Consider the following 24,942-nt stretch of genomic DNA (forward strand, 5'->3'; position numbering starts at 1 on the left):
CAATTTGATTGCTGATTCCTCTGCCCTGTCTAAATCCAGCTTGAATATCTGGAAGTTCATGGTTCACGTACTGTTGAAGCCTGGCTTGGCCAATTTTCAGCATTACTTTGCTAGCATGTGAGATGAGTGAAACTGTGTGGTAGTTTGAACATTCTTTGGCATTGCCTCTGGGATTGGAATGAAAACTGACCTTTTCCAGTCCTATGGCCACTGCTGAGTTTTCCAAATTTGCTGACATATTGAGTGCAGCACTTTCAGAGCATCATCTTTTATGATTTGCAATAGCTCAACTGGAATTCCATCACCTCCACTAGCTTTGTTTGTAGGGATGCTTTCTAAAGCCTACTTGACTTCGCATTCCAGGATGTCTGGCTCTAGGTGGGTGTTCACACCATCGTGGTTATCTGGGTCATGAAGATCTTTTTCATATCGTTCTTCTATGTATTCTTGCCACCTCTTCTTAATATCTTCTGCTTCTGTTATGTCCATACCATTTCTGTCCTTTACTGTGCCCATCTTTACATGTTAAAGATGGTATCTCTAATTTTCTTGAAGAGATCTCTAGTCTTTCCCATTCTATTGTTTTCCTCAGCTTCTTTGCATTGATCACTGATGAAGGCTTTCTTATCTCTCCTTGCTATTCTTTAGAACTCCCCAGCCAAATAGGTTGGGGACCACTATTCTAGTAGCTACCAGTTGCCGAGTTCATCACTGTCAGATTGACAGGAATAATGTTTTAGCTAGATCCCAGGCCTGAAATTTTCTTGTGTTCCCTGTCTTCATGGAAGGTAGTTGATTATATTTCACATTTATGTTATTAATAATGGAAGAAAAAACAAGGCCAGATCTTTCTCTATTCCCTTCCTATACTTTTTTTTTAATGCTTTGCCTGTGCTTTAGAAAATGTTATTTTTCTTGTGCATGATAAATGTTGGTCTTAAATGATCAAAGTCACAGTGTTAGCTTGAGACATTTGAGGCTTCTTTGAACTCAGGTAAACTTGAGTTAGAAACAGCCTCAAACAGCCTGAGAGTCTTTCCTCGGTGGCTTCAGATGGTCCAAGAGATGGACATATAATTGTCCCAGGATGAGGTTGTTTCACAGAATTTGACCATCTAGTCATTCCTGAGGCCATAAGACCAGAAAGACATCAGAATGATATTAGTTAAAAGACATCAGAATGATATTAGTTAGAGACCCAAAATGTGAAAATTGGCCATTTTTGTTCTTATGCTTTCCTTCTCTTCACCCTGAATATTTTAGTATTTCCTGAGTCCAATTGGTAAGCACCATCCTCATGTCCCAAAGTGTTCTGAAGCCAGCAGCCTTCATGGGGGACTCACTCAGCAGCCCATGTTCAGGGTGACTTTTCCAGAACAGGGTGGGAAAAAACTTACGTAAATTATTCCATATTTCTCTAATAAGGCGATATATGAGCCTTGATATTTGTCTAAGAGATGTGATGGTTTTAAGCAACCATATATTATAATAGCACAGGTTTTTCCTACCATATGGAAGTACAGTACTCCTATGAAACCTCCTAAGCTGAAATAACATGAAATGAAGCATATCTCCTGCTTTCCAAAAGTTCACTTTTTGCCACTTAGCTTTTATGAAAGACCTACATTAGTACATGTTTCTGCTAACTGCAAGAAATCTGAAGGGTAACAGAAATTTTTGTTTTCATAAAAGTATAAATCCTCTGTTTGCCTTTATGCTCTTTTCACACAGCTAGTAAGTGGCAAAGCCAGGATTCAATTCTAGGCCCTCTCTTTCCAAAGTTTGAGATACATAATGTCATGCAGATTTATCTGTCTAGATTTTAAGTTTTCATTTTGGAAGATTTGAATGGGCTGTTTCTAAATCCTGCTTAAAAGAATTCTTTCCCTTTTTGTCATTCCCTCTTAGAGACTGACTTGAACTTATAGGGATCTTTGGACATAGACACAGGGATTTTGTTCCCAGCTGTGATATCACTGAAGTATTTTCAATTATTAGCATTATATTTGAGTGATAGTATGGACTCTGTAAAACACAGTCACATCTTTTTACTTCTTTTGAGTCTTACAGCAGCTCTATAAGCTATGCATTGTTAATCTCGGTTTTGTGTGTGTGTGTGTGTGTGTGTGTGTGCGTGTGTGTGTGTAATTTCTAAAATGACCATGCTAAGGCTCAGGAAAGGTTCTAAAGGATCAGCATCCCCACTGTTGCTGGATGGGAGAGTGGGGTCAGCTGCCTCCTGGCTTTTCCACTTATATTATTAATACTCTGTCATTTTGGAGAATTAATCTTAAGGTACAGATGCATAAGTTTCCAGATAGAGTTGAGACAAGTTGATGGCAATATGGAATTCATTTTGAGTTTCAGTCTGGGAAGATCATTAGTATAAGAGAGATTCAGAAAACGCATGAAGAAAAAATAGCATCATAGCATTTCAACTGTACTCAGTAATATGTTTTCTTTCACTTAAGTGAGGAGTACAGTGCCTTGATCTCTGCAACCTCTAGTAACAGAGCATCTTAAGGTGGGAAGGAATTTAAGAGACCATTTTCCAGCCTCCCACTCATTCCTGGCAGATGGCCTGATTCCTCTTGACAAGCTTTCAAATAGTGACAGTTCTTATTCCCAGAAACAAAACCTCCCTATTGTCATGGTCCTCCCCTGACTGCCACCTGCTCTGCCAGCATCTTTCCTACCAAGGGCAAGTGCCCAACATGGGGCACAGATTCATGCTGAGAGCAGGAGCCCTGCGCCCCTTTGGCACATTGGGACCACATGCAAAGTGTGGGCAGTGAGGTTACACTGTGCTTGTGTCATGTGTGGTCAGATAGAACCATCATCTGAACTGCTGTCCTGTAAGATTGATTTCCTTGAACCTAACTTTGGGGATTTCTATTTATTTCTCTTATGAGTTTTATTATTAAGCCAGTCAGGATAATGTAGATTCTAGATTCTGTCAGTAAATACTGCCATTACTTTCCATGTTATTTTAAAATGTGGTAAATATGCCTTCATCTGATACACTGAAAAATATCTTGTCTAGGACAGTGCTAAACTCGAAAGCCTTATGGCCTGCCAGAATCCACCACATGGTGATTCACCATTTCATCCACAAAAATATAAAAATGAAAAATTATGTCAGAGGCCCTGCTAAAATCAAAACATGTTTTTGTCTATAGCATTTCCCATTTTTGCTGATTTTATAATGCAGTTGGGACAATGGGAAAGTTCTGGCTATTTATGCTGTTTATTATTTGCTATTTTTAATTCCTCAGATCAGAGGGATGGGATGGGGAGGGAGGCGGGAGGGGGGATTGGGATGGGGAACACATGTAAATCCATGGCTGATTCATGTCAATGTATGGCAAAAACCACTACAATATTGTAAAGTAATTAGCCTCCAACTAATAAAAATAAATGAAAAAAAGAAAATTCCTCAGATCAATAATTGATTCTCAATGTTTGCTCTGTACTAATAACAAGCTAATTGATCTTAGAGAGGGATCCAATTTGGTCTTTTTTTTTTTCTTTTTTAATTTAAATTATTTATTTATTTTACTTTACTTTACAACATTGTATTGGTTTTGCCATACATTGACTTGAATCTGCCATGGGTGTACATGTGTTCCCCATCCTGAACCCCCCTCCCACCTCCCTCCCCATCCCATCCCTCTGGGTCATCCCAGTGCACCAGCCCCGAGCATCCTGTATCATGCATCGAACCTGGACTGGCGATTCGTTTCACATATGATAATTTACATGTTTCAGTGCCATTCTCCCATATCATCCCGCCCTCGCCCTTTCCCACAGAGTCCAAAAGACTGTTCAATACATCTGTGTCTGTCTTGCTGTCTCGCATACAGGGTTATCGTTATATCGTTACCATCTTTCTAAATTCCATATATATGTGTTAGTATACTGTGTTGGTGTTTTTCTTTCTGGCTTACTTCACTCTGTATAATAGGCTCCAGTTTCATCCATCTCATCAGAACTGATTCAAATGTATTATTTTTAATGGCTGAGTATTATTCCATTGTGTATATGTACCACAGCTTCCTTATCCATTCGTCTGCTGATGGGCATCTAGGTTGCTTCCATGTCCTGGCAATTATAAACAGTGCTGCGATGAACATTGGGGTACATGTGTCTCTTTCAGTTCTGGTTTCCTTGGTGTGTATGCCCAGCAGCGGGATTGCTGGGTCATATGGCAGTTCTATTTCCAGTTTTTTAAGGAATCTCCACACTGTTCTCCATAGTGGCTGCACTAGTTTGCATTCCCACCAACAGTGTAAGAGGGTTCCCTTTTCTCCACACCCTCTCCAGCATTTATTGCTTGTAGACTTTTGGATAGCAGCCATTGTGACCGGCTCGGTCTTCTTTTGAATATCAATCCAGTATCACTCCTTATAATTTGTCCAAGGTTACCAGCAGTGATTTGAGATTACTTCTGCCATGCTGAGGTTTAACTTTGCTGTAGATTTGAATTTTTCTTTATTTTTTTTTTTTTAATTGTCTAGCCAGGCAGTCTTTTATCGTGCCTTTTCTAAACTCAAGCTTTGGTTACACTTTAGTAGTGTTTCCCCAGTCTTCCCTAAGGGAAGAAAACTTGCTTCATATGAAAAAAATGAAAGCACAAGAGAATTAATTTTGCTTCCTACATGTCTGTTATACCATCAATTCTAATCAGCCATCTTTAGCCCCTTTCTATCCATCTTCTGTTAGGTTTTGAAGGATTTTTTTTTCCCCAAATCTTAAGTTCTTTTAGGGTTCCTGTTGTGTACACACAAACTCATAAGCCTTGCCTTCTCATTTTCCCTTTTTTAGTAATCTCACTTCCTGGAGTTTGCAAATTGCATTGACCTTTCAAGGGCCAATTACAAGTTAATTAATGACTATGAACAATTCATATTTTAAAAGTCTTTAGGTTGTGCTTTGATTAGGAAATTTTCCCAGTCACCTAAAGTTATAGCCTAAAGGCAACTGCTTTTGAAAAGCACTTGGCCTCAAGGAGACTGGGGGAATTCCAAGGAGTGTCAATAGCCCTATGAGAACTATAATATACCTTTGCTTTTTGAATGAATATACATGATCAAATACACTGATTATCCCTTTGACAGTTTCTAAAGCAGGTGGGCCAGTTAGGACCTAGCACAAGGCTGAAGCCTGGTAAACATTGGAGGAAAGTAAATGCACATCGACTGCCCAGGGCCACGAAATTCTTAAAGCAAACGATGAAACATATTGTGTGATATTTTTAAATACTGCACCAACAGTTTTTCCTTGTCGAGAAGGTCAGTGGAAGCAATCTAAACAGTTAAATGGTCAGCATATAAGTTTAGGGTGACCCATAAGGTGATTGAATCAACGTATTATTAATTCCAGAATTTTATTGAATGTACCGTGTTGTGCTCTTGGCACTCAATAGTGTTAATCTTTAGGAAGAATCCTATATACATGTGTGATATAAACAACATTTTACAAGCTAATATATTGGTAGATCACTATGAAGAGGATTAAAATTCAGACTCTATAAGCTGATTCTTCTAGTTTTAATTCTTTGTGGTTCTGAACATAGCTAATGGTGTATCTTTCATAGATACCTAATAGATCAGAGTAGCTGGAGAAACAGATTCTACTTCTGTGCCGTTCACTTGCCTGTTAAATGGAAAGTCCATTCCAAACTGTGTGCTGGGCTTCTCAGTACACAGCTACAGCATTTTAGAGTTCCCGGTCACCACGAAACCACCCAGCCACAGCTGAATCCAGCTGCCCTCTCTTCTTGAGTTGCTCTCAAACCCCCAGAAGTCAGTCCCTCAACTGGAAGTGGCCTAAGCGGGTGGCCTGGAGTGTTGCCTGTGACCTCTGGTGCCCCTGCCTAGGGGTCACGGGTGTGCTTATTCCTGTTGGATTGTTCGCTGCTCCAGGCCTGTAGTCGTGGTTCCTTTGTGTCTCATTACCTGCCTGCAAGTTGTGGATCTTTCAACCAAGTAGCCTGGCCCAGGTGTCTCCTTGTTACTGCAAATAAGTACTGGCTTTTGATCCAAGTGGCAAAACAGTGAAGACCCTCAGGGGAGGAGTTCTGACAGCCTCATTCAGCTCTGCAGAGTCCAAGGCCATCAGTGGGGCAGGGTGGGGGTTGCACAGATCCTCAGAGCCCCCCACTGCCCGCTCCTCTACAGGCACTGTTCCAGAGGTCAGCCCACAATGCCCCCTCCTCATCCCCTTGCCTGCTAGAAAGTTAGGTTTCCAGCAGACAAAGCTTCTGAAGCCCCCTGCGCATGCTCACTCTGAGGTCCCCCTGAATGCAGGTTCCACGTTTTCTTGGGAAGAGACGTCACAAAACGGCTGCAGGGTTTGAAGCCCCTGCTTCAGGAAGCATTGTGTTCATGAATGAGAAGTGTGCATTAGTTTTCATTTTCTTTAATGTTTGATCTAAGACCTGATAAGTGACACCTGCTCCTCAGAAGTCTCCCTTCGTGGGAGAGGTAACGCCATCCGTGTGTCCGGGCTCCTGGCTGGGGTGTTTACAGCCCTCCCAGCCTCCAGCGATAAGCGTTGTGTTTGCTTTGGTTCGGGGTTCCGGGGTGAGGTCAGCCTATGTGGCAGGCTTCCAGAGAGTTCTGCTTCCACTGAGGGAATACTCAGCCTTCCCGGCAGCTCTGGTTTCTAACTTATCATCTTTCAGTTTTATCTGCGTGGCTCTCTTTCTGGGTAACTCCAGCAGTGAATTTCTCTGCCAGTCTCTCCTAGCCTGGCCTGAAGTGACCCCCTCGGTCCTCCACCTGTTTTCTCCTCTCCCCAGACTTCCTCTGGGAGGTGAGTCCCCTCCTGACTCAGAGCCAAGGTGACATCTGTAGACCCCCTGGGAGAGGCCTTGGCCAGGAGCACTGCGAAAAGGGCTCCTCCTGGCTAGGCCGACAGCCAGGCAACCACTGGCTGCCCCAGAGAAGGCAAACCCTCAAGAAGCCGCCGCCCCAGTTTGTATTCAGTCTCCGGAGCCGGACAGGCCCGTGAGCAGTGTCTCTACAGCACATCCATCTATGGCTGCACTGAGAGCCACATCACGACAGCGTATTGGAATTTCTTGCAGGTCACTCAAGTCCAAACTCTTCACCAGTACAGACCTGACTGCCTGGGATAAGACAGAGCTGATTCTCAAAGCAAGACAGAGGGTCCCAAACCTGCTCATGAAAACACACAGGCAAATAGCATTTCTAGCTAAACTGAGAGGGAAGACATGAAACTGGTCAGACATACTTCTTCAGCACCTGGAGTACTCCAGAACTGGGCAGACTGCGTGGTGAGGGGTGGTGGGGGTCATCCCACAGTTTCTATAAATTACATTTAATCTACGCAGTTCGATGTAGTGTTTGCACAGTTACAACCTGTACCCATCAGGTGGCCAAACTGGTCCTTTCTCATTGCCTTGAGCTCGTTCCCGCATCTAGAAGCTCAGCAAGTGGAAGGAATCTGCCTTTCTCTTTGGCTGAGGCATGAGCAACTTCAGCTCAGCTCCTTGACTTCTGTCTCCCTGTGAAGACATATGAGCCTCCTGCTCCCTTTTTCAGCCTTTTCCCCGAGAGCTGCTTGCTGAGTTAAGAACAGATCGTACCTTATGGCCCAGTTACCTTGAGCCCAGTAGTAGCTGGAGGGGATTGCGTGACAAAGTCTGGAGGATCAAATAATAGGATTGGCCTGGGGAGTAGTTTGCTGAAGTTGGAGTGACCGAACAAGAGACAGACCTGTCTGAGTCTCAGTGGGATATCCTGAGGGTCTCCTGGAACTCTGGCTGCCTGGGGCAGGAGGCCCCAATCTCCAGTCCCCTGACATGGTCACCATTCATTAAATGTGCGAGTTGCTTCTGACATGACACCCTCTCTTTGTAAAGGCATTTGATTCTTCATAAAACTGGACCTACAGGGCAATCCTGGTTCCCGTGTGGGACTTATTTGGGAAAAACATTTGGAGTGTGGTTTGTTTTGTCTGGTCCATTGGAGCATCATTTAGACTGGATTAAATGACACTTTTCCAATACTCATTTTCTTCTTTCCTTTTTCCTTTTCACTTGAAATGAAATGATACAAATGAACTTATTTACAAAACAGGTACAGACTCACAGACTTACAGAATAAATTTATGGTTGCCAGGTAGGGAGGATGGGGGGAAGGGATGGTTAGGGAGTTTGGGATTGACATGTTCACACTGCTATATTTAAAACAAATAACAAACAAGGACCTACTCTACTCAATGTTATGTGGCAGCCTGGATGGGACAGGAGTTTAGGGGAGAATGGTTACATGTGTATGTATGACTGAGTCCCTTTGCTGAGACTGTCAACATTGTTAACTGTCTGTGCATGTGTGCGTGCATGCTCAGTCACTTCAACCATGTCCAACTCTGTGACCCCATGGACTGTACCCCGCCAGGCTCCTCTGTCCATGGCATTATCCAGGCAAGAAGACTGGAGTGGGTTGCCATTTCCTCCTCCAGGGGACCTTCCTGACCCAGGGATCAAACCCGAGTCTCTTACAGCTTCTGCATTGGCTGGCGGATTCTTTACCACTGAGTCACCCGGGAAACCCTGTTCATTGGAAGCCCTGCTATACTCCAATATAAAGTAAAAAGTTAAAAGAAATAAGCAAACAGTCATCAGGCACCAAGTTTGCTCTCTGCCCAGCCCTGTGTTCGGTACCAGGGGTGGTGCTGAGCAGAGGGGATGAAGTCTCCCCCAGCCCTCAGCTCCAGCAGGACTTCACCTGCTTGGCATACTTCATCACGTAGTACTCACAGCTCTGTCATATAGAAATATTAACTTATAAAGGCTTGTAAATCCCCGTGGGTTGTAGGTTCCTTAAGTCACAGACCGGATCTGAATCAGGCCGGGTGATTAGGTTATGACAGTGAGTAATGCAAACCGAAGGACGGCTCCCAGAACAAGATGGTTTTCTCTAGGCTCCTGCAAATCAAGTGCTGGGGGAGGCCATTCAGGACTCACTTTGAGGCCTCCTTCCCACCACCACACTCTTCTCAGGGGTGGTGCTCATGGTCCAGGGCGGCAGCAAGAACTCCAGAGCTCACCTGGAGTCATCATAAAGCAGATACCCCTGTGTTCTGCCTCGGCTCCCACTCTCCACACCTACTCAGCCTCTTCTCAGTTGCCACAGAAAATACCCAACCCGACTGACCATCCAAAAGAAAAGGGAAACACCAGATTCCCTGCTAGTCTCTGGTAGTGCAAGGCGTCTGTCAGGATGAAGACCACTGTGCATCTGCCTGCCTCCTGTGAGCAGCCCAGACCAGCAGCCAGAAGGAGGTAGGGAGCCCCAGGCCCAGGGTGGCGGGGTGGCCTCCTCTTCCAGGCCTGACAAAGTTGATCCCCCACCCTTCTAATGGACCAGAGCCCTGAAAGGATCTGAATCTCTGTGAATACCTCCATCAAGCTCTGCACTCAGCTCCCCCAGGCCTGTGAGCAGCATCATGCCTTAGGAAACACCTCTAAATGCAGCTCTGGGTTCAAAAGGAAAGGGAACTGCTGTCTGCAGACTCAGTCCTCAGTCTTAAGAATATAACTATTAACTGGAAGAGAAGACCAAAGCAAACTCTCCCAGAAAACTGGATTTCACAACCAAGGAAAAAAAATTATGGTTAACAACACCCTCCAACCTGCTAAAACGCTGAATTCCGTGCCCCCTTGGAGACAGAAGGCAAGGTCTGGTGAGTTCTCCATATAGACATCTGTTGTGTCTCTGTTTACCCGATTTTCCCTAAATGTGCTTTGCCATGAAACTTTCTCCATGAAAAAAATTTTTTAAAGAGTAATCTCTTTTTAAAAACATTTTTTAAATAATTGATTTACAATATTGTGTTAATTTCTGTTGTATAGCAGAGTGACTCAATTATACATATATGTATATATTCTCTTTAATATTCTTTTCCATTATGGTTTATCATGGGATATTGAATATAGTTCCCCTTGCTAGACAGTAGGACCTTGTTATTTATCCATCCTGTGTATCATAGTTTGCATCTGCTAATCCCAAACATGAGCTCCAGAGAACCCACTTTGGGAAATGATCTTCTAGGTGGAGCTCAGACCTTCCCCCTCCAAAGAGGTATCCTGGCGACACGTCAAGTGAACAGAGATACCCGCTGTTCTCTTTCTCATCTTCCTTATTTCTGGGTCCTCACCAGCTCTGGTTTGCTAGTTCCTTAATTATAAGGAGGCTGCTCCAGCCACCTGATACTCTGTGTATTTGGTTTCTTTGACCCACTGGCAGCCCCACACTTGTGTGGGAAGCCAGACCCTTGTCTGCCCTGCCTTAGGTCCTGGGTCTTGCCCCGTTCTCCTGGGTGACTTCTCTGTGTCCTATCTTCTGGGAGGATGCTCCCCCGAAGCATCCGTCTCTGGGTCCGTCTCTGGTCTGAGCTCCCCTGCCCAGCGTGTAGCTCTCAGCGTACCCTTAGGCAGCACTCACGTTCTGCAGCTCACTCCTGACTCTCGTGTTGTCCTGGTTCCCGGGGTGACATGCTGCTGTTTATCCTCTTGGCAAACCCTGCTTCTCCGAGTTGGTGTCCTGGCAACCTGCTGTTTGCTCACTGGTGGGGGAACTCTTGTTCTCTAGATCATGTGACTTTTTAACTCACCCATGGCAGCAGTTCAAAATAATTTTTGGAGGATTGTTTGTTTTTAATAATAATAGTAGTATTAAATCACCAACTTTGTTTCTTTGTAAAAAAAAAAAAAAATGTGGTTTCTCTTCCTGTCACACATAGCTTCTCAAAAGGCAGAAAGAGAGCAGTTCCAAGTGTGGGCTGCAACATGGAAGTGTTCCAGGAACTCAGACTTGGTGCTGAAGTACCAGGTTCCCATACTGGGTCATCATCTGCTGATGTCTGCACAGCCGGTGGGTTGGGATGGAAGGGGAAGTTTCCACTGAATGAGGACCAAATGCTTCCTCATCACCAGAGACCTCTACAGGTGATGTCCCTAGGGGTAGGCCCTGGGCATCTGCACCAATCCGGATGGAGATTCATAGCCATACGTTTACGGGGTCTTGCTGGAGAGTTTGGCAATTCCCTGGTGTCTCAGCTGGTAAAGAATCTGCCTGCAGTGGGGGAAGCCTAGTTTCAATCCCTGGGTCAGGAAGACCCCATGGAGACAGGAATGGCTGTTCACTCTAGTATTCTTGCCTGGAGAATCCCATGGACAGAGTAGCCTGGCAGGCTATAGTCCATGGGATCACAAATAAATGGACACAGCTAAGTGGCTGGAGACTTTGGGTCTTGTGCATTTCCCAGAGGGGAGGACCTGCTTCCCCAGAGAGACTGGAAAAGGTACGTTGGGGATGAGTACAGCTCAGCCAGAAGTCTGCAGAGGCATTTTAGTGTGATCTTTGGGTTTTGTTGTCATCGGTTTTGGGTTTTGGCACAGAGGTCCCTCGTAAATGATGTAACACTTCCCTTGAAAGAGGGCGACTTGCTGCTAAGATGGGAAGCAGAGAACCTGAAAAGTGAGCCCACACCTGCTGATGTAACAGAGGGCTGTTTGCGTGGGGCTCCACCCCCACCCCAGGGGGCCAACTGCATGCAAAATGGTCCAGACACTCTCACTCCTGTCCCCGGCTCTTCCTTTAGGCTTGTCAGAGACACCGGTCACCTTCTGTCCCCTCACCTTGTGTATTGACTCTTTTCTTCACATAGCTTCTGGGAGCATCTGTTTTTAAAAAAAAAAATTTTTTTTTTTTAGTAGCTGTTCCACCTATCCACTGTTGTGAAACAAACACCCCAAACTTGGTAGCTTGAAACATTTTTTTTAATGAACATATGCTTCTGTGAATGTTCTTGCTTGGGGGTCTCAGGAACACCCAGGGAACTGAGGTGTTCCTTGGGGCTGGAGTCACCTGAAGACTCACCTGGCTGACTTTTTTAGAGCTGCTCTCACACTCAGCGGGAGCTATTGATGGGAACATGTCCACATGGCTTCTCCCAGCATAGTGGCTGGGTTCCCAGAGGGAGCTAGCTCTCAAGAGTGTGCATGCTGACAACCCAGGCAGAAGCCCCAGAGTCACGTCTGCCACATTCTAATGGTCAGAACCAAGCTCAGATTCCAGGGGACTGGGATGGTAGGAAAGGCAGGGCCACACCAAGCAAGAGTGTGAGCGATGGGAGATACAGCTGAGGTCATCTTTGCAAAATGCTGTCTGCTTCCCATCACCTGCATGCATTAGTGCTCAGTCACTTCAATTATGTCTGACTCTCTGCGACCCTATGGACTGTAGCCTGCCAGGATCTTCTGTCCATGGGGTTCTCCAGGCAAGAATACTGGAGTGGGTTGCCATGTGTTCTTTCAGGGGATTTTCCCGACCCAGAAGTCGAAGCCATTTCTCTTACCTCTCCTGCATTGGCAGGCAGATTCTTTACCGCTGATTGCACAGGGAAGCCCTCCCGTCTCCTGCCTACAGGCTAAAAATTCAGCATACAAAGCCACACGGTCCTTTATGGACCAACTGCAGAAAATCACATAGGTCCCATCCAAAATGAAAATAGCTTTGTTGAGTCCTAATGAGGGGGAAAATGTAGAGATTTAACACTTAAATTTCAAAGATGTTGTAAAGAAAACTGCCAAGAAGAAATCAGGTGCTGCTTTTGGAGAAGGGAATGGCAACCCACTCCAGTTTTCTTGCCTGGAGAATTCCATGGACAGAGGAGCCTGGTGGGCTACAGTCCATGGGGTTGCAAAGAGTCGGACATGGCTGAGCGACTAATACTAATACTTTCATTCTCTGAAATACCACCCTCTTGGCTTCTTTGAGTGAGTGAGTGAAAGTCACTCAGTTGTGTCCGACCCTTTGCAACCCCATGGACTGTAAAGTTCATGGAATTCTCCAGGCCAGAATACTGGAGTGGGTAGCCTTTCCCTTCTCCAGAGGATCTTCCTAACCCAGAGATTGAACCCAGATCTCCCATGTTGCAGGCAGATTCTTTACCAGCTGAGCCACCAGGGAAGCCCAAGAATACTGGAGTGGGTAGCCTACCCCTTCTCCAGGGGATCTTCTCAACCCAGGAATCAAACCGGGGTCTCCCGCATTGCAGGCAGATTCTTTACCAACTGAGCTATCGGGGAAACCTCTTGGCTTCTTTAAGAAGTATGAAGCTGAGCCAACGTGCTAACTTTCATCCTTTTCATGTGCTTGAATGCCGTGCTCACGTGCATGACCTCATTTCAGATTGCCGTTGCTCTTATACAGAGGAGGAAACCAAGGCTCAGTCAGCTCCCTGCTTTCCCACATGGTGAGCAGGGTTGGGGCTGGCATTGCTCCATTCTGGGCAGGACCCTGGCTGTGAGGATCGCTCATTTCCCCCCCACCACTTCCTCTTCTTTCAAGAATACCAGGCAGGCTCTCTCATGCCTCCCTGCCCTGGGTCATGCTCTTCTTCCTCTTGGAAGCCATCCCTCCAGCACACAGTTTCTTCCTCTTTTGGCTGGATCCCAGACTTCAGGACACAACTTGGGTCTCCTGACCCCCATCCTCTCCCCTGAAGTGGTCCCAAGTGGCCGTGTCCTTTCTGTGGCCCTTCCCACCTCACAGTGTTAACAGGCTTCTCTCTCCCTTACTCATAAGTTCTTTTGGGTTTTTATCGCCTGCCATAAATGTGAATTATTATCAAATGTGAACTCATCCTTGAACAGTCTTTTCTGTCACCTCACCTCTTAAATAATTAAGACCTGTAATTCCTGTATTCTAGCAGGATTGGAGTCTATGCCACTCTCAGAACGCAACTCTTCAAGAAAAATGTGCTTAGTTGCTCGGTCATGCCTGACTCTTTGCGACCCCATGGACTGTAGCCTGCCAAGCTCCTCACCAGCACTAAAATTTTGCCAGGAGCTTGATATATGAATTCAAAAGTAAAAATTATTTTGCGTTAATTAAAAACCATATTGCAAATCTTGGAAGGAGGGGAGAGATGGAACTAATTATAGACACAAATGTTTCATCAGTTGCATGTAAGCCTTGTATGCTGACCTTGGGAATGACCCTTCTGTGGTTCTTGCTCAGTGTTAGCGTCTTGCTTCCTAAGCATACACATAAACAGTGTTTTCCTTTGATCGCAGAGCCCCCCTGAGCATGTAAAAGCCATGGCTTCAGTTAATTGAATACTGTTTGAATTTTCAGTGGAGAAGAGGAAGCTCCATTGCCCCAACTTACTTAACCACAAGGTCCCTCTCTTTGCCTTCCCCTCACAAAACTCTTTCCTGAATGATGTTCCAGTCCTGTCTGTGACTTCACAGGGGGTGGCTTGTATCTCAGTTAGAATGGACACAAGCCCAGTATAGCAACTGTGCTCATTGAATAGAGCTTTGGAGGCAAATGCACTTAGGTTTGGCTCCAGTTCTCAATTATGCAACTTACTTGCTGAGTGATTTGGCGTGATTTTTAAAAATCTCTCTGAGGCTTGGTTTTCTCATTGATAGAAGAGATGGTGATAAAGTGAATTTCATGTAAAATGCCTTGCATAGCATCCTGGATAAAGCTCATTGAATGACTGCCAGGGTACTGTTTAAATTAGATATATTAATAAATAAGACAAGGAAATCAGATTGGAAATTAAGATTGTTGGCTAAAATTAGATTGTTGTTGATTGTAGTCACTCAGTCATGTCCAAGTCTTTTGAGACCGCATGGACTGTAGCCTGCCAGGCCCCTCTGTCCTTGGGATTCTCCAGGCAAGAATACTGGAGTGGGTTGCCATTTCCTTCTCCAGGGGATCTTCCTAACCCAGGGATTGAACCTGCGTCTCCTACATTGGCAAGTGAATTCCTTACCACTGAGCCACCATAAAAGCCTCCAAAATTAGATTAGGTTGTTTTATTGAAGCTTTGGTCCTTTTAGCCAAAGTTTTTTCTTTTCAATGAAATTCGTGATTATGTTTGAAACACTTTTTTTTTTTTAAGAGATAACTCTTATAAAGCAGGGATGGCTCTTGTCTTTATATGCATCTGAGCACTGGTGGTTAATAAACATTATCTTAAATGGAAAGTTTTCATTTGAAAATGAGTGTGGCTGTCTGTACCTAATGTAATAAACTGTCAGTTATTAGATGACAGAAAATGTTATAAAAAATAAAAAAATAAAATGACACATGGTGAGTGCTCATCATGGTAGTTAATGTTCTATAAATTCATCACAAACACTGACTTAGTGGATACTGAACCAGTGGTCCTGGAGGAAATGCAGAGTTAGGGTCCTGTGAGCTGGTCACATTTTTACCAATAGATCAACGCATAACCTTGTTTGTTGTGTTTCTGTTTAAAGGCCCCTTACTATATGTATATAGTTGATGCACTAATGTTGATCTCATGGCCAACAGCACTCTATCTCATGCCAAACATGGCTTATCTAACACGTGTTTTCTCTGTCAGGCACCCCATAGCCTCCATGCTTAATGAACACTGGACAGCTCTTCAATACCATGCTTGGGGGCTATTTTAAATAGGGAAATCATGAACAAAAAGCACAAAATGCAAAATGAAACAGAAAACATGGCACTGAACAGACTATGAAAAGGACAACTGTTTACCATGTGAGAGCTGAAACAAGGAGGCAGAGCATGCCCTTAACTGAGCTCCGCTGGGAGCATGCATGTCTGAGCATGTCTGGTCATTTGTGGTCAGATCCACAAATGACCACAAAAGTACTATGAGTATTGAGTTTTTTAGATTACAAGTAAGATTGTAAGGAGTAAGTGAAATTGCAAATAACGATCCCGAAGAAAATAAAGATTGCCTGTACTCTGTCTTGTCAAGTTTAAATGTTTCTGTTTTCTAGTAAGGAGGCTACCTTCCCCATCCACTGCCTGTGTGGGTATCAGTCACTGAGGCGGCTCCTGTGTTTGTCACAGGACGGGAGCTAAAGTGACAGCCAGTCCCCTAGGTGGCAGCCGTGGTTTGGCTTCTCTGTGCATTTGCTCTCCTCCTACCCTGGATGCTGGATCAGGAAGAGAAGGTTGGGAGCCGCAGTTAACCAACAGTCCAACGGGAATTAGGTCTCGCTTAGCAAATCACTGTGTTTGAGACAAGTTTCTTCTCCGAGGAGTCTGTCCTTAGCCTGCTAATCCCCGTGAGGAGGTGACCCTGTGGAAATGCCCGACAAGCATCACCGAGTTACACCAAGCTCCTCGCCTTGGGCCTCCAGGGCAGTTCAGCTGGGACTCCATCCCTTCTGGGGCGCTGGGCACAGCTGTGGGGAGCAGGAGTCCTGAGCAGTTCTCTCCATCTGGGTGGGGCGGGGACAGGATGCTGTGTTAGAAGCCTGGAGCCAGCCTCCGGATTTAACAATAGTTCTATACTTTTCCACAGAGTACCGCCCTATTCTCTGTGTTCTGTTTTACTTTTCCTTTCAGGGCTCTCTTCCCCCAGGCAGTCATGAGAGGTGACTTTTAGGGGTTTATACTGCAGTGCTTTGAGATTTAAGGAATTGTGCTGTTAACAATAACTCCAATTGTGAAAGATAATAGCTCAGGGTTATTAAGGATTTACTGTTGGCGGGTACTATTCTAACCACTTGCCGAGTATTAGCTTAATTTAATCCTGCTCCCTCCATCCCAACAACCTTCCCAAGCAAGCACTATATTATACCCACTTTATAGATGAAGAAAGTGAGGCAGAGTGGTTAAGTATTAGCAATAAACAAGCCCACCTGACCTGCCTCTTGAGAAACCTGAATGCAGGTCAGGAAGCAACAGTTAGAACTGGACATGGAACAACAGACTGGTTCCAAATAGGAAAAGGAGTATGTCAAGGCTGTATATTGTCACCCTGCTTATTTAACTTATATGCAGAGTACAGCATGAGAAATGCTGGGCTGGAGGAAGCACAAGCTGAAATCAAGATTGCTGGGAGAAGTATCAATAACCTCAGGTATGCAGATGACACCACCCTTATGGCAGAAAGTGAAGAAGAACTAAAGAGCCTCTTGATGAAAGTGAAAGAGGAGAGTGAAAAAGTTGGCTTAAAACTCAACATTCAGAGAACTAAGATCATGGCATCTGGTCCCATCACTTCATGGGAAATAGATGGGGAAACAGTGGAAACAGTGTCAGACTTTATTTTTGGGGGCTCCAAAATCACTGCAGATGGTGACTGCAGCCATGAAATTAAAAGATGCTTACTCCTTGGAAGGGAACTTATGGCCAACCTAGACAGCATATTAAAAAGCACAGACATTACTTTGCCAACAAAGGTCCGTCTAGTCAAGGCTATGGTTTTTCCAGTGGTCATGTATGGATGTGAGAGTTGGACTGTGAAGAAAGCTGAGCACCAAAAAATTTATGCTTTTGAACTGTGGTGTTGAAGAAGACTCTTAAGAGTCCCTTGGACTGCAAGGAGATCCAACCAATCCATCCTAAAGGAGATCAGTCCTGGGTGTTCATTGGAAGGACTGATGCTGAAGCTGAAACTCCAATACTTTAGCCACCTCATGCGAAGAGTTGACTCATTGGAAAAGACCCTGATGCTGGGACGGATTGTGGACAGGAGGAGAAGAGGACGACAGAGGATGAGATGGTTGGATGGCATCACTGACTCGATGGACATGAGTTTGAGTGAACTCCAGGAGTTGGTGATGGACAGGGAGGCCTGGCGTGCTGCGATTCATGGGGTCACAAAGAGTCGGACACGACTGAGTGACTGAACTAACTGACTGAAGCCCACAGGTACACAGCTCCTAGGCATTGGAGCCAGGACTCAGATACAGTCAGTCTGTGCCCATCGTCGCTCCATGGTTCTATGGAATTATAGTGAGGCAGCTTCAGTTTAGCACCTCTGGTTTTTGGTAGTGGTGGTTAGTCACTAAGTCTCTTGTGACCCCATGGACTGTAGCCCATCAGGGTCCTCTGTCCATGGGATTTCCCAGGAAGAATACTGGAGTGGGTTGCCATTTCCTTCTCCAGAGGATCTTCCCAACCCAGGGATCAAAGCCTGGTCTCTTGCATCGCAGGCAGATTCTTTACTGACTGAGCCACCAGGGAAGCCCATGATTTTTAGGTTATAGATTCAGAATTCAAGAATTCTGCATTGTGCATGGGCTCCTGGAGGGGTACCCAGGGCTTTGGGATAGAAGATGCACCCATCAGCCCTTGGTCCTGAAGGGATTATGGTCTTGGGAGGGGCAGAAATGGGCAAGAAACAGGAAATAGCAAGTGCCACAGAGGGGTATGAGGCGCCCTGTCGACTCGGGGATGCAGCACTCATTGGAATAAAGGAATGGGGAGGCAGATTGTTGAAGAGTGGGTGATAAGTAAGGAAAAGTGTCTTTAAAGAGGCAGCTTTGATAGGTCTAAAAAGTACACCCTCGTCTGACATCCTGCAGCCAAAGTTAGCTCAGATGCTAGCATGCTGCCATGAGGGCCCTAGAAACACATCTTCTCCTGTGCAGGGGCCTCTCCCACCTTCAGACCGCTCATGAGGGGACCCTGAAGTGTGACCGAGGGTTCAGTGGTTTGGTGAGGGAATGGGTTCCAGACATTAGGCTGCAAACCTGGGCGACACGGTCATCTTAGATGTGTGCACACACTCATGGCCTCGACACACAGGGTGTTCAGAACCACACTTGAACTCAGCCTTAAGGTTGGGAACCTGATGCTCTCACTTCCCATGACTGAAAGCATCAAATGCCAACATGGAACATTTGGCTGTGAAAATGTTTGAGTTTGGTCTTGCGTTTAAATACTTTGTGGCTCTCCTGATGATTTTTTTCTTCCCTTTGGCTCTTTGCTCTTGTTTTTTTTTTTTTAAGCAATGTGACTCAAGTCACCGAGTTTGCCTTAAGTCTGCCTGACAAGTGGCTGTGACTGCCAGACGCATGCTCGGGCCCAGCTCCTAGAAGCATGTGTTGCTGTGGGTTGGAGGTCCTTGGCTGGGCTGGGTCCTGGGGCCCCTTGAGAATGCTTAGTGGGGAAGTGGTACTGTATTTTTGAGGAGAGGGGTTACAAGCAGCACTTCACTGGCTTCTGGAAAGCTAACGTTGTTTTGTATTCAGGCTGTTTTTCCTCTTTTCTCCATAAGCCCCATCTCTGCAGCCCACCCCCCAACCCCTACCAAAGGGAAAGCACGGTGTTCCACTCCCCAAGGAAATCAGAAAATGATTGTAATAAAGTCATAACCCTTCCCGTGACTCTTTAAGTTTGTGAGCTTACAGGCAGTAGGTGCTAGTGTTCTGATGTGATTTATTCTTCAGCGTCTCCACTATCCTGCTGACTGGGGAAAGAAAGTTTTAATAACCTGTCATGCAAAAAAAAATTGACACTGCTCTAAAAATAATTCTTCACCATGTGTTTTTAATCTTCATGGACCTCCCACTGCCAAAGTAAATGAGTAACGTTTTAATGTATCCATTCTTTAACATCAAAATATTAGCCTTAATTTGATTTTTTCTGTCTTCCTTTTGTCTTCATGTGAGGAGAATAAAGCTAGCAAAAAGTAACTGTGATAATTCTCCACATAGCAATTCCCCAGCAGGTGCCAAGAAATGTGCCCATCCTGTGATGGCTGGATTGGCCCTTGGCACCAGGGTGCTAAGGAGGAGGTGACGGTGCCTGGACCGACATAGGGAGCACCTTTGCATTGTGTCTCACCGACTTTAAGGGTGTACTACTTGGGGTCGTATACCCCAAGGGTATACTTACTCTAAGGGTATACTTCTCCCCTGCTTGTGTGGCCACTTTACTATTTTCTGTCAAACTCTGTTACTGTGTTCTTTTATTGCAAAGCGTTGGACATGACTTAGCAACAGTACATGGGTAGGAGGCTCTGCTGTCGAATTGAGGATGCTTTCCTCTGCAAGAAATAAAAAACCCCAACCAAACTGGCTTTAGCAGTAAAGGGAATTTTATTGGCTTGTGTTGCTGAAAAGTCTAAAGGCAGACAACTTCAGGCTAGGGTGGATCCAGCCACTCCACAGGGTTCCCACAGACCTGTTTTCTTTCCATTGACCAGTGGTGCCTCTGCTTTAGATCAGGAGTGGTCCCAAGATGATGGGCAGCAGCTTTGTGGGGGGAAGAGGGGTGTCAAAGTGTCTTAACAAAAACCTTTGTCTTCACATTCTCCAAAAAAAGAATATAGTGCACAAATTGGATTAGTCTAGGTTACATGAACCATATCTATGGTTGGGGGTGGACTTGGCTTCCCAGAACCAAAAAACCCTGGTGGTAGATATTTGGGGAAGGGAATAGGAGAGAGGTGATACTAAAGAAGCAGCCAACAAATGTCTAGTGCATATGACTTATCAGTCCCTGGAGTATGAACAAAATGTACACAGGGAGACTCAGACACTGCAAGTTCAGTTCCAGACCATGTCAATAAAGCAAAGATTGCAATAAAGTGAGTCAAAAATGACTACATAAAAAAGTTGCACACTATAGTGTAGTCTCTTAGATGTGCAGTAGCATTAGAGCTAAAAAAAAAAAAAGCAATATAGATACCTTAATTAGAAAGTATTTTATTGCAAAAAATTGCTAAACATCATCTGAGCCTTCAGCAAGTTGTAATCTTTTTTCAGGAGTAACATCAAAGATCACTGATCACAAGCTACTGTAACAAATGTAATAATCATGAAAAAGTTTGAAATACTGCAAAGACATGTGAGCAAATGCTATTGGAAAAAATGAAGCAAATAGGTTTGCTCAATATTAGATTGCTACAGACCTTCAAATTGTAAAAAATATCTGTGAAGCCCATAAAGTGAAGCCCAATAAAATGAAGTATACTTGTATTTTTGTTGTTGTTGATGTGTTTTAATGAATAAGTATTTGTGCTTCCCTAGAGGCTCAGACTGTAAAGAAGCAGCCTGCAATGCAGGCTGGGGTCAATCCCTGGGTCAGGAAGATCTCCTGGAGAAGGAAATGGCAACCCACTCCAGTATTCTTGCCTGGAGAATCCCATAGACAGAGGAGCCTGGTGGGCTGCAGTCCATAGGGTCGCACAGAGTCGGACATGACTGAAGCGACTTAGTACGTGCTAGAAATACATCATTGAAGGCAGGACCCTGTATATTTTCTGCCCCTGACCCCTTGGTCCTGACCCCTTGCTTTCCTAGAACACAGGACAAGAACATGGAAGTGAGGCCCAATGGGTGGGAGCTCCTTCCTGTGGCCCCTGAATCTGAAATGGGGGAGAAGGAGGAGAACGGAGAAATGGAGGTGTTATTACCCATTTAATAAAATGTAATTCAAGAAAATAAATTTATATTCTTTGCAGCATTGTTCGTAAGGAAAGAGGCTTAAATTAATGGAGCCAAAATAGAAGAAAACTTTCTCTATTGAATTTATTAATTTCCCTCAATTTGGATGTCCTTATTTATAATCCTATTGTTCCCACCCCACCCCACCCCGTGGGAGTACATTCTTGGGGATGTAGGGTTTTAGTGAACAATAAAGAACATATATCCCCTGGAGGAGGGCTCCAGTATTCTTGCCTGTAGAATCTGATGGACAGAGGAGACTGGCGGGCTACTGTCCATGGGGCTGCAAAGAGTGGGACACAACTGAGGGTCTAAGCTCAGCACACAAGGAACGTGTAAGTTACCCGGGACCTCTTTTCCCTTCTCTCTGCAGTGGGCAGTTTGCAGTCGTGAAGAAATGCCGTGAGAAAAGCACCGGTCTACAGTATGCCGCCAAATTCATCAAGAAAAGGAGGACCAAATCCAGCCGGCGGGGCGTGAGCCGCGAGGACATCGAGCGGGAGGTCAGCATCCTGAAGGAGATCCAGCACCCCAACGTCATCACCCTGCACGAGGTTTACGAGAACAAGACGGACGTCATCCTGATCCTGGAACTGTGAGTGCAGTGCTGGGGCCGGGGAGGGACACTGCTGGCTCCCAGAGGCCGGACAGCGCAGCCACCAGCCTGGGGCCTCCTTGGGGACGACTCGGCTTTGCTGAGCTTGAGAACTGGGGTGTGCGGTCTGCCCTGAGGCCCAGCTGCAGTTGTCTGGAGCCGGTCTGCACTAGCTTCCCCCCATGTGGTCGCACTTGGTTTGCCAGTGGGTCTCCAGTCTAGAGTTCTTCCTGGTTTGTCATGAGATCGTCTGTGTTCTAAGTTTCATGCTAAGCTGTAGGCATATGCTCTTCTCCTCTCACACTGTTCCTCTGCCTTCCCTCTATTTTCCTACTTCTCTTTTTCTCTTCTCTCTCTTTTTTTAAATACTTTTAATTTATTTTTTTGGCTGTGCCACACAGTATGCAGGATCTTAGTTCCCCAACCAGGAACCCATGCCTCCGTGCAGTGGAAGCATGGAGTCTTCACCACTGGACAGCCAGGGAAATCTGTCTCTTCTCTTTCTTTCTCTCTTCTCTTTCCCTCTGTCTTATACACACCTCATTTTTAACTGTTGAAACTGTCGACACTCATTATATGAAAGGGTGAGATGAAGCAGAATCACTCAGGGGTGATTGCAGGACTTGTTTTTAAAGCGTTCTGCTGATTTTCTCAGGCACACCCTGTCCATCGGATGTTATTGTGGGAAACTGACTGTAGTGCGTTGTTCCATGATGTGTCCCTGGCCCTGGCACCCTGCCTGAGGGCCCCACTCCCTGTGATGAATCCAGCAGCCAACAGGGGCTGGTGGGAGAGGAGAGGAAGTCATCCAAGAACATGCAGCTGGGAGTGTGTCTGGATGGTTTGGGTGGAGGACACACATTATCACCCTGGGGCCCGAGGGAGGGATGGATGGAGCAATCCTGGGTGGTTCTTAGTGATGACAGGGCCCCACCTGTTTCCTGGAGCCTCTGAAATTCAGATGGACCCTTTTGCCAGCTCAGCAGCTCCCCCTTATTTGCAGATCTCTCAGGGCTAAGAGGTGATTTTTGAGACCAGAGAAGATGGAAGTGAAGGGAGGTATACAGAGGGCTCGGCACCTCACTGTGGGGACCTGTGCTTTGCAGTCACAAGGGCCTGGGATGCCCATTGCTTCTTGTCTCATCACTGGGATCGGAGCTCGTTCCTTTATGCATCTGAACAGGAACCTTCTTAACTATGAATGGGGATCAGTTAATACCTCAGAAGGGTTTTGAGGAGATATGTGAGATGAGAATATAAACATAGCTAGCAAAGTTTCTGGCTCATCTGTTGTCATTGTTCAGTCGCTTAGTCGTGTCTGATTCTTTGCAACCCCATGGACTGCAGCACGCCAGGCCTCCCTGTCTTTCACCACCTCCTGGAGTTTACTCAAACTCATGTCCATTGAGTCGATGATGCCATCCAACCATTTCGTCCTTCTCCAGCCCTCAGTCTTGCCCAGCATCAGGGTTTTTCCAGTGAGTCAGCTCTTGGCATCATGTGGCCAAAGTATTGGAGCTTCAACTTCAGCATCAGTCCTTCCAATGAATATTCAGGGTTGATTTCCTTTAGGATGGACTGGTTTGACCTCCTTGCTGTCTCAAGAGTCTTCTCCATAGATGTGTTTAATACATGTTTCTGGGAAGTTCTCAGCCTCTGCACTAGTGACATATTGGGCTTCATAGTCATTCAGGGAACTGTCCTGTGCATTGTAGGATGTTTAGCAACAGCTCTGGCTTCTACCCACCAGAGAGCATCCTCTCCCCTAGCTGTCACAACTAAAAATGCCTCCAGATGTTAACACATGTCCCCTGGGTACAGACTCTTCCCCCCTCCCCCATTGAGAACCATAGCATTAAAGGAAGAGCAGGACTCTAAGAGCACAGAGGATTAGAGGGCTGCTCAGGGTTCAGCAGAAAAAAGAGAGTAATCAGAGTGTAATCTTTCCTGTGACTTTATATGGTGATTTGAAAACTAGACAGACCCGAAATCAAAATCCAGAGCAAATCCTTTCCCATCTATGTGCTGTACTATGCTTAGTCACTCAGTCGCGTCCAACTCTTTGCAACCCCATGGACTGCAGCTCCTCCTTCTATAGGGATTCTCCAGGCAAAAATACTGGAGTGGGGTTACCATGCCCTTCTCTAGGGAATCTTCCCAACCCAGGGATCGAACCCAGGTCTCCTGCGTTGAAGATGGATTCTTTACCGTCTGAGCCACCAGATAAGCCCAAGAACACTGGAGTGGGTAGCCTATCCCTTCTCCAGGAGAACTTCCCGACCCAGGAATTGAACCAGGGTCCTCTGCATTGCAGGCAGATTCTTTACCAGCTGAGCAGCCCATATATCTCTAAACCTAAATTTTCTCTTTTAAGGCTGTTGTCAGAGACCATGAATGCAAACTTCCTGGGAAAGAAATTATATAGGTCACAATGTTTTGCCATTTCAGAGAATTACCAGGTCATGCCTGGTAAGTCAGCCTGCCCAGGTGGCTCAGTGGTAAAGACTCTGCTGGCCAATGCAAGAGCCACAGAAGACATGGGTTTAATCCTTGGATGGAGAAGATCCCTTGGGAAAGGAAATGGCAACCCATTCCAGTACTCTTGCCTGGGAAATCCCATGGACAGAGGAACCTAGCAGGCTATAGTCCATGGGGTGGCAAAGAGTCAAACATGACTGAGTGACTGGGCATGCCTGCACGCCTAGTAACTCAAGAATGTCATCTGCTCCCTTTGTATATCAGAATGTACAAATGATGGCGAGGTGTTACTGCTGCCTGTGTGTGTATATTCTGAGTTCAACTTCTGTTGCCTGACTCCCAGTTCATAGACATTTTCCATTAGATGCATTTATCCTCTGTTTAAAGTGGATGATATGCAATTTCTTTAGCTACTTGTTTTAAAATTATTATACAGTAAATTTGGTGTTGGAGGAGAGTTGTATAATTCTATGAAAGGTAACACATGTGTAGATTTGTATAACCACCTCCCAAAGCAGGATTCAGAATAGTCCTTTTGCCCCCAAAACGCCCTTGTACTCACCCCTTAGAGTCACACCCACCTTCCACTCCATACCCTCCAGTGGCCGCTGAGCCATTGTCTATCACTATCGTT

General features: G+C 45.4%; 1 protein-coding gene across 6 annotated transcripts in view; it reads left to right on the forward strand.

The window, feature by feature from the left end:
- Positions 1-24,942, forward strand: part of DAPK1 (death associated protein kinase 1) — a 203,747-nt gene that overhangs the window by 86,049 nt on the left and 92,756 nt on the right. For all 6 annotated transcript variants that reach the window (XM_043453306.1, XM_043453301.1, XM_043453304.1 and 3 more), the window contains exon 3: positions 21,609-21,830. In XM_043453306.1, the coding sequence (XP_043309241.1) occupies positions 21,609-21,830 (222 nt within the window). The remainder of the gene's footprint in view (positions 1-21,608; positions 21,831-24,942) is intronic.

Source organism: Cervus canadensis, chromosome 30 (assembly GCF_019320065.1).
Source record: "Cervus canadensis isolate Bull #8, Minnesota chromosome 30, ASM1932006v1, whole genome shotgun sequence".
In the NCBI taxonomy this organism is placed as follows: Eukaryota; Metazoa; Chordata; class Mammalia; order Artiodactyla; family Cervidae; genus Cervus; species Cervus canadensis.